The sequence below is a fragment of the Cololabis saira genome, chromosome 18, assembly GCF_033807715.1.
Source record: "Cololabis saira isolate AMF1-May2022 chromosome 18, fColSai1.1, whole genome shotgun sequence".
Classification (NCBI taxonomy): domain Eukaryota; kingdom Metazoa; phylum Chordata; class Actinopteri; order Beloniformes; family Belonidae; genus Cololabis; species Cololabis saira.
In genome coordinates, this window is record NC_084604.1 from 36,633,702 (window position 1) to 36,644,367 (window position 10,666).

Sequence of the window (10,666 nt, forward strand, 5' to 3'; positions counted from 1 at the left end):
CCTTTATTGTAATAATTTCACCCTATAATGTAATAATTCCACCCTATAATGTAATAATTTCACCCTTTAATGTAATAATTTCACCCTATAATGTAATAATTTCACCCTATATTGTAATAATTTCACCCTATAATGTAATAATTTCACCCTATATTGTAATAATTTCACCCTATATTGTAATAATTTCACCCTATAATGTAATAATGTCACCCTATTTCATTTCACCCTATAATGTAATCATTTCACCCTACAATGTAATAATTTCACCCTATATTGTAATAATTTCACCCTATAATGTAATAATTTCACCCTATAATGTAATAATTTCACCCTATATTGTAATAATTTCACCCTATAATGTAATAATTTCACCCTATAATGTAATAATTTCCTGATGTAATAAAATTTGCACTTAACTCAATCAAAAATGTAATAAAATACAATAATGTAATAACTTAATCAATAATGTAATAAAATATCCTGACTGATATTGTAATAACATTTTTACCAATAATGTAATACCTTATTACATTATTGGGAATGTATTACATTTTCAGGTGGGTTTTTTTTTTTTTTTCCAAAACTGATAATGTAATACTTGACATATAATGTAATATATATGTTCATTTTCAGTCCAGAGTTCTACATTTTGTGTTTTAAGTATCTAATAATGTTATATACACTGGACCAGAATGACTATTGGGTTAAATTACAGACTTTGAGTACCATGTAATAAATTCCCAATAATGTAATAAGGTATTACATTATTGGTAAAAATGTTATTACAATATCCATCAGGATATTTTATTACATTATTGGTGAAGTTATTACATTATTGGGTTTTATTACATTTTCGATTGAGTTAAGTGCAATTTTTATTATATTTTCAGGCGTTATTACATTTTCAGGAAATTATTACATTATAGGGTGAAATTATTACATTATAGGAAATGATTACATTATAGGGTGCTACACTCCCTCACTGACTACGTTTTCATGCATCAAAAACCCTTTTCTAACCGGAATATTAGCAATAACCCGGTTGCGCACGGCCATGTAAACACCAATAACCCCTTTGAATAACCGGAATTGGCTCATATTCTGGTTTTTAAAAACCCCAAAATGACCCCTGGGTTGCTCTAACCCGAATATTTGGTCATGTAAACGCCTAATGGGATTTCCCCATCAAACGGAACATGAATTTGTTTTCTGCGCATGTTCTTTTCGCAAGGAATCTTGGTCTTTTGAGTCCAGGAAGTTCTTATGAACATATATATGAACATTTCTGCATTTGTAGACGGTAGAAAGTACCGGGATAGTGAGATTTACAAAAAGGTGAGCGGAAAGTTGCGCAAAGCAGCATTTGTACGAATGCCAGACCAGAACAAGCACCGCTGGAAGACGCTGGAAAAGGTGAACTACAGGCCAAGAAACAAAACGACTTATACTAGGCTGTTCATTATCCACTGTGCTGCCTTTTTTTTGCCGTTTTTGCTGTTGTTTTGGATTTGGATACAGGAAGAAGAAGCGGAAATGACCGGAATTGCGTCATCACATTCTCCGCGCGTCGCTGGTTTGATCCAGATATCCCAAATTATTAATCACCATGTAAACAGGGATAACCCTGTTTGCTCACGCATGGAAACACATTATTCCCAATGTTTCAGTAACCGGAATATTGACCTTAACCCGAATTTTGACTGCATGGAAACGTAGTCACTGTGAGTCAATCCTGCTATCTATTATCTATACCAGCGTATTCCTGTTTAGGGTCACAGTGACCTGCTGGAGCCTCTCCCAGCTCTCTCTGCCCTGGACAGTGTATCACTCCATCACAGTTTACAATCACCAAATGATCTGACATGAACGTTTTGGACTGTGGGAGGAAGCCGGAGCAGCAAAGACAACTGCAGATATGGGCCATATTTGGCCAAATATTCGTCTCTATCTGGCTGTGCCTTTCAGACTGAGGCCCCGTTTACACGGAGCAAAAACGGTGGTGTTTTCATGCGTTTTGGCCGTTCGTTTACACGAAAACGAAGCTCAAAGTCTCAAAAAACCATAATTTCTGAAAACTCCGGCCAAAGTGGAGATTTGCAAAAACTTAGTTTTCACGTTTGCTTGTAAACGGAGGGAAACGGAGATTTAGGCTTCAGAACGTCACATTATGAGACAGAAACGTCACCAGCGTCATGAGTGCGACCTGTGTTTACAATTAGTTTGTAACCGTCAATATTTTCTTGTATTTTACCTGTTTTATATTCTAAAGTCACACTTAAAAGTAACTCCACTTCTCTGTCTCTCCAAACCAAAGACTCTCGTTCATCTTGGAAGTAACTGGAAGTTACTCGTGTCATTTGTTGTTTTTTTCCAGGATTCTGATTGGCTAGCATGACTTTATCTTCTCGTTACACTGCCCCCTGTAGGTCTGGCTGCTCATTGCACCTTAACAGATATTTATGCGGGTTTGTGTAAATCAGTGGTTCCCAACATTTTTTCCTTGTCCCCCCATACTTGTGTCTAAGACCAGCCAGGCCCCCGACCCGTACGTACTAGCACCAAAATAGTCTTTAATTGAAAAAATGTACATTAATTATGTTTTTTTGATACATTTCTCTTTGGTTTACTCTCTATACATATGAATTTGTTTTTCTCCCTTCATCTGATTGGTTCACACAGAAAAAACTTTGTGCCTCAATACGGTTTGACGTACATGAACGAAAATCGCTAGACGCCTGTATCATGTCGCAACTTAAAGAAAAGTCTCTTGGCGCCATGGCCGAAACCAAACAGGAAGTCGGCCATTTTGAATTAATCGTGTCATTTTGGCGAAATTTATGCCACTTCTTCGGCAGTTAATACGGCCCGAATAATATATACTTTTCTCTGCCATAACTTTTGAATGGTTTGACATAAACGGTCGTGGGTGGTGTCATCGGACTCTGTATTGAGTCCTTGTCCGTAATTGGTGAAAATTAGCCCCGCCCTTTCTTCTGATTGGTTGTCCCTATTTTCTGCTATAACTTTTGAATGGTTTGACATAAAGACTCGTGGGTGGTGTCATCAGACTCTGTATTGAGTCCTTGAGCTTCTTTGGCCTGAGTTAGTCCCCCCCCCTTCTTCTGATTGGTTGTCCCTTTTTTCTGCTATAACTTTTGACTGATTTGACATAGAGAGTCGTGGGTGGTGTCATGTCTGATATGCTTATGGGGGGCGGTGGCCGTGAGTGCGAGGGCCTGTTCATCGCTGCTTGCAGCTTTAATTTTAATTGTAGCTTTGGAAGCTCGTACACATGCTCAGCTGAAATATCAACGATATTATTGAATTAAAAAGGAAAATAAACAGTTTCTGTTAGGGGTTACTCGGGCTGGTTGGCACTTTTTAACTCCTCACCCGACTGCTGGCACCTTAATTACGGCAGAGGCCTTTGAGGAAAACTGGCTCCCTGCAGCTGTAAAGAGCAACGCAATGACCTGAGTGGGTTTTATTTAGTCAACTAATCTTTAACAACTAGTCACAGCTTAGCAGACAGCTGTCAGAGTTGTGTCTCATTCTGGAGCAGAGTCGCTGTGGGATTACAGCAGATTTTCAGCGTGACCCAGTCGTTTCTCTAACGGGATCAGACTGTGCAAACACATGTCTCTTCTTCACATCTCCCTCTCGCCACAAATGCTAATTGTTGTTTTTTTTTCCTCCGACCTTCGGCGCTCTCCGCTTCCTCATCAGCTGCGCGGCTTGACCGACATTCGGCTGCAAACACGAATGCTGACTCATCTGTGGAGAAAACTACAGTACTTCCCTTGTTTTGTTTGGCAGGAAAAAGGCAGCGCTGACACGCATGCAGGACTGTCTCAGAAAATTAGAATATTGTGATAAAGTTCTTTATTTTCTGTAAATTCAATTAAAAAAACAAAAATGTCATACATTCTGGATTCATTACAACTCAGCCTTTTATTATTTTAATATTGCTGATCATGGCTTACAGTTTAAGGAAACTAAAATATCCTATCTCAAAAAATTAGAATATTCTGGGAATCTTAATCTTAAACTGTAAGCCAACCTTTTAAGTTGAATTATTGAAATAAATTAAATAAATACATAAATGAACTTTAACACCATATTCTTGTTGAATTATTGAGATAAATTAACTTTTACACCATATTCTTGTTGAATTATTGAGATAAATTAACTTTTACACCATATTCTTGTTGAATTATTGAAATAAATTAACTTTTACACCATATTCTAGTTGAATTATTGAAATAAGTTAACTTTTATACCATATTATAGTTGAATTATTGAAATAAATTAACTTTTACACCATATTATAGTTGAATTATTGAAATAAATTAACTTTTACACCATAATATATTGTGATTTTCTGTAATGCAATTACAAAAACAAAAATGTCATACATTCCGGATTCATTACAAATCAACTGAAATATTGCAAGCCTTTTATTATTTTATTATTGCTGATCATGGCTTACAGTTTAAGAAAACTAAAATATCCTATCTCAAAAAATTTGAATATTCTGGGAATCATAATCTTAAACTGTAAACCATAGTCAGCAATATTAAAATAATAAAAGGCTTGCAATATTTCAGTTGATTTGTAATGAATCCAGAATGTGTAACATTTTTGTTTTTTTAATTGCATTACGGAAAATAAAGAACTTTATCACAATATTCACATTTTCTGAGACAGTCCTGATGTCACCTCCGTTTTTTTTTTTAACGTTTGTAATTGAACAATGAGGTCAGGAGGCCTCGCTTAATCAGATGATTAAACGGGATGTGAGACTTCTTGTGATAATTTGAGCTAATTCATGTAGACGCTGACCTGATTTTAATCCAAAGTGGATAATCATCATCTATCTGTAAGTGCGTGTTGTTTTGCTGCATGCTCTCTACATGTTTCAGAATATAAAGAAGGGTAGACAATCAATTAGGGCTTTATCGCACAAAATTACATTTTTGAGTTTAGGATATTGTAGGAGGCTAGTTTAATTATGCCTTGATTTTTGTTTATTAATTGTTAGTGTTTTACTTATTTATTTTTTGTTATTATTTTGTTTTTTCTTTCTTTTCTTTTCTTATTTTATTTTATTTTAATTTTACATTTTTATATTTTCTATATGATATTGTGAGGAAGGGACAGCACTAAACAAGCGTTCTGCTTCCTCCTGTTCCCGCTCCAACACATTATTTTGCTGTTCTTTATTTCTGGATGAGACTGTTAAATTGTTTAGCTTTTTTTGATATTTTGACGCTTTTAATTTAATGGTTATTTGTTGTTGTTTGAAATAAAGCCAACAATAAAGAATAAAGCATCCTACACCGTAATGGAGGTGGAGGAGGAGATCAACATCATTACAGTTCCAGCCTCCCAGATTATCCTGCTGATGAAAGTGCTAAAAAAGCTGTTAAAAACCTGTCCCATTGGGGAAACACCAGTAGCAACACTGTAAGAATAACTCATGTAGAAGAGGAAGATTTTTTTTTCATTATGCACTTTGAGAAATGTTGAGAAAAAAGTTGAAATGTCGAGATTAAAGGGGACCTATTATGAAAAACACGTTTTTTCTTGTTTTAACATGTATAAAGTGGTCTCCCCTCACCCTGCCAGCACAGGGGAGATGAAACCCAATGAATTTCTGCAAGGTCTGTGACCCCCGCCCGGCAGAATCCCCCAGTGTCATGTGATTTTTTTGAGCCGTTCAGAATCTGCTCCTGTCGTGACGTCACGACAGGAGCAGATTTCCATAGGTTCAGCCTCCGCTGCTGAAACCACGCCCACAACCAGCTCTCTCAGCCAGCCACGAGTCAGCGGTAAGTGACGTTAATTTTTTATGTTATTTATATTTGTATGATCTTTGCATGGGCTAAGTATTTAGCTTAGCTCCGGAGCCCCGGCGCCGCGTACGGAGCTGCGGGGGCTGCTCACGGACCGGCCCGTCGAGGAGCCGGCAGCTCTATTAGTACCGTAATACATTTTTCTTCTGTGGTTTCAGATCTTTCAAGCAGCTGGAGCTGTTCACATTCAGAAGACGCGCGGCCCTTCCTTGAGCCAGCAATAGTGCATACATTTTATTTATATATTTTAACAATAAAGTTGCCATTTGTGAAAATTCAGTGTTGTGATTTCTTTACAGTTAACATGATTCATTTGTCTTGTAACATAAGAAGTGAAATGATGAGGAATTGGAGTAAATAACTGTGGTGTACCTGTTTAGAATTCAATTAAATCTTCCTGTGTGAAGACGAGGTGACTAAAGGCTGATTTATGGTTCCGCGTTACACCAACGCAGAGCCTACGGCGTAGGGTACACGTCGATTTAATGCAGAACCGTGGACACGCTTTGCTACGCAGCCGCTGCTTTTCTCCCCGGAGCGACGCTTTGTCTCCTCCCCTGCTACACGTCATTCAAGCAGCCAATCAGCGCAGAGCCTCATTATCATAGCCTCCCCTCCCTTAGAATGAAACACAGAAAAAGGCTTTAGAAGCAGAAAAACTAGTGACAGGGCCCACAGGCTGAATTTCTGATTTATGTAGAAAAAACAAGCTTTAGATTGTTTTTAAGACATTCAAGGCCTGTTTAAAATATACATTAAATGCCATAATATGTCCCCTTTAATGTTGAAGTACAATTTCGAGAAAAAAGTCAAAATGTCGATAAAAAAGTTGAAATGTCGAGATTAATGTTGAAGTACAATATCGAGAAAAAAGTTGAAATGTTGAGAAAAAAGTCGAAATACCGAGATTAATGTTGAAATACAATTTCTAGAAAAAAGTCAAAATGTTGAGAAAAAAGGCGAAATTTCGACTTTATTCTTGAAATTGTATTTCAACATTAATCTCGACATTTCGACTTTTTTCTCGACAAGTGCACAATAAAAAAAAATCTTCCCCTCTCAAAATATTTTTTCTTCTGCATGGCCCTAATACTCTTCCGTAGTGCCGAGCTAAAGGTTTTGGCAGATTTCAAAACGGGGGAAATCTGTAGCAGTTCACTCTGGGCCGACCACACGATTGGCACTTTTCAACGCAGACTTCAGCTCTGGTGAACTTTAATAAACAGGTCTGGACTACCGACCAATGCCAAGACTTAAGACAAGCTTGCAAACTGATTAGCATGTTGAGTGTCTCGTAAGACTTCATTTGTCCTTTCTAATAACCATTATGAATTAAATGATGCGTACCGGCTGTGACTGGTGCCAAATCAGTTAATGAGTAATAAACAGTGCGTCCAAACAATCCGTGGATTATGACGGGGGGACGGACAAAGGCCCTGTTCATTCCAGGCACCAACACGTGTCCTGAGAGATTCAATCTGGTCAGGAGAAACAAGCACTTAGAGACAGTTTCTTCATGTATTCGGTCAGGGTGATGTTCTCTCCTCAGTAAACCAACTTAGACTCTCTGTTTCTGCTCTTAGGTGCTTTGCTGGTACAGTTGCATGTTTGGTTCTGGCTTGGACGACATCACAAGCTGCATGGAAACCATCCAGACAGTGAAACTGTTTCTGTTTGCAGAGTCCAACGTGACAAACCAGCAGAGAAACATCTAGCACAGGGGTCGGCAACCCGCGGCTCCAGAGCCGCATGCAGCTCTTTAGCGCCGCCCTAGTGGCTCCTGGAGCTTTTTTTAAAAATGTTTGCCCTTTTTTTTTTTTCTTCTTTTTTTTCCTTCATTTCTCTTTTTTTCTTCCTTTTTCCTTTTTTAATCTCGACATTTCGACTTTTTTCACAAATTTTTGACTATTTCCTCAACATTTTGACTTTTTTCTTGAAATTTTTACTTTTTTCTTGACATTTCGACTTTTTTTCCCAAGATTGTACTTCAACATTAATCTCGATATTTCGACTTTTTTTTTCTAAATTTTGACTTTTTTCTCAACATTTTGACTTTTTTCTCGACATTTCGATTTTTTTCTCAACATTTGGACTTTTTCTTCTCGACATTTTGACTTTTTTCTCAAGATTGTACTTTAAAATTAATCTCAACATTTCGACTTTTTTCTCGACATTTCGACTTCTTTTTCGAAGTGCATAATGAAAAAGAAATCTTCCCCCAGTTCTAACTAATATAGAAACATGCAGCATGTGTTGTCTTCATTCTAAGGTTTATACAAGACTTTTCATTTTTTGTGGCTCCAGACAGATTTGTTTTTTGCGTTTTTGGTCCAATATGGCTATAAAACATTTTGGGTTGCCGACCCCTGATCCAGACAGTGAAACTGTTTCTGTTTGCAGAGTACAACGTGACAAACCAGCAGAGAAACAGCTAACACATGCAGGACAGCAGCCCCTCAAGGACTGGTACTGGGCCCCCCTGACAAAGAAATGGCCAATAATAGTCACAAAGGGGCTACCTGGTGCAGAAATCTACCAGTTGAACGAGAGTCAGTTGTGTGGGCTGCCCTTCAGTTGAACTCAGGATACTGATATAAATCTTTAATGAATGGTAGGGGAACAAATTATGTTCAACATCCATCTATTCATGAACTATGACTATTTAATCCTATTGAAAGTCTGTGGGCTCTGAAATCCCACTATCAAGTTTAAAGTTTATTTGAAATACATAATTGCATAACTACGGAAGAGTATTAGGGCCAGGCAGGAGAAAAATAAAAATATTTTAGAGGAGGAAGATTTTTTTTTTTCATTATGCATTTCACGAAAAAAATTAAAATGTCGAGAAAAAAAGTCGAAATGTCGAGATTAATGTTGAAGTACATTTTCGACTTTATTACACAAAAAAGCACTCTTTTATGGATGATCTTCTTTTTTCCCTTCCTTCCTTCCTTCCTTCCTTCCTTCCTTCCTTCCTTCCTTCCTTCCTTCCTTCCTTCCTTCCTTCTTTCCTCCCTTCTTTCCTTCCTTCTTTTCTCCCCTCCTTCTTTCCTTCTTTTTCCCTTCCTTCCTTCTTCCCTTCCTCTTTTCTCCCTTCCGTCCTTCCTTCCTTCCTTCCTTCCTTCCTTCCTTCCTTCCTTCCTTCCTTCCTTCCTTACTCCCTTCTTTCCTTCCTTCTTTTCTCCCTTCCTTCTTTCCTTGTTTTCTCCCTTCCTTCTCCCTTCCTTCTTGTCTCCCTTCCTTCCTTCCTTCCTTCCTTCCTTCCTTCCTTCCTTCCTTCCTTCCTTCTTTCCTTGTTTTCTCCCTTCCTTCTCCCTTCCTTCTTGTCTCCCTTCCTTCCTTCCTTCCTTCCTTCCTTCCTTCCTTCCTTCCTTCCTTCCTTCCTTGTTTTCTCCCTTCTTTCTTCCTTCCTTCCTTCCTTCCTTCCTTCCTTCCTCCCTTCCTTCTCTTCTCCCTTCCTAGCTTTATCAAAAGTAAAATTAACTTTTTTTTTAGCATTGTTTGACAGTTGATTATTTATTGTTCAGCACACTGCTGTATGCTAGTGAAGCATGGACCCTCTACTCCCATCAAGAACGTAGACTCAACTCCTTCCATTTACGCTGTCTTAGAAGGATTCTTGGCATCATCTGGCAGGACCGTATCTCCAAAAAGAACGTTCTGGCTCAGGCAGGAACACCAAGCATGTTTGCTCTGCTCAGTCAAAGGCGCTTACGCTAGCTTGGCCATGTCAGTCGCATGCAAGATGGAAGAATTCCAAAAGACATGCTTTATGGGGAGCTTGCCACTGGCTCCAGACCAAGAGGAAGGCCTCATCTCCGCTACAAGGATGTCTGCAAACGAGACATGAAGGCAGGCAACATCGACCCAGCAGGCTGGGAAGCTGTAGCTGTGGACCGCAGCAAATGGAGGCTCGTCATCAAACAAGGCATGCAGAGGAGTGAGAAAAGGAGAGAGGACCTCTGGGAGGAGAGGAAAGAGCGAAGGCAACAAAAGGTGGCATCAGCACCCACAGAGGCAGGCACACCTTACATCTGTGGAAACTGCAGCAGAGACTGTCACTCAGGAATCGGACTGTTTAGCCACAGCAAGGCCTGTATCCCACCAACAGACTAATCCCTGGAGCATACCCCATTGTCTTTCGAGACAGAAGGAAGCCAATGACTGACTGACTGACTATTTATTTTTTAGTTGTTGTTGGTTTTTCTTCAATAGAGCGGTCCTCTTGTCTCAAAGTGTACGGAGGAGAGTTGGATCACTGCCTAAAGTCCTCTCTAGCACATCCCAAGACTTCTTAATTGGGTTCAGATCGTCAGATCTGAATTCTGTGGAGGCAAATCAAAATGATCTCTCACGTTCCCAGAACAACTCGTTCACAACCTGAGCTCAATTAAACCTATTATGCTCTTGGAATACGTCCATGCCATTAGGGGAAAAAAAAAATGTTTATTGATGGAAAAAGCTGCTCATTCCGAACATTGAGCCAGCGAGTGGACCTCTCCAGCTCGGGACTGGACAGTGCAGAGCATCCACACGCAGTTAACTCTTCCACTTTTGATGAGTAGAAGGTTTATCCCTGATTACTGGCCATGGCTGCAAACATGCTAAGTGCACAAATCCAGGGTGATTTGGTCCGATTGGAGCAGAGGGATTAAACGGATGTAAGCCAGTAGTCATAATTCATGGCCTGATACATACATACCAGCACTCACGTGTCCATGATGCAGACAGGAATGAAGCCAAGGTCGTCTATAGACATGTGAACTCTGCACACATGTCCACTCAGGCTCGCTGAAGGAATCTTTGTCCAA

The 10,666-nt window shown here is 38.9% G+C and overlaps 1 protein-coding gene and 1 pseudogene across 1 annotated transcript in view; one reads left to right on the forward strand and one right to left on the reverse strand.

The window, feature by feature from the left end:
* The window catches only part of LOC133464823 (tumor necrosis factor receptor superfamily member 21-like), a 28,406-nt gene extending 24,632 nt beyond the window's left edge, over positions 1-3,774 (reverse strand). The window contains exon 1 of the mRNA XM_061747010.1: positions 3,700-3,774. Coding sequence (XP_061602994.1) covers positions 3,700-3,774 — 75 coding nt within the window. The remainder of the gene's footprint in view (positions 1-3,699) is intronic.
* A 5,846-nt stretch (positions 3,775-9,620) lies between these two features.
* The window catches only part of LOC133464825 (tRNA-dihydrouridine(16/17) synthase [NAD(P)(+)]-like), an 11,703-nt pseudogene continuing 10,657 nt past the window's right edge, over positions 9,621-10,666 (forward strand).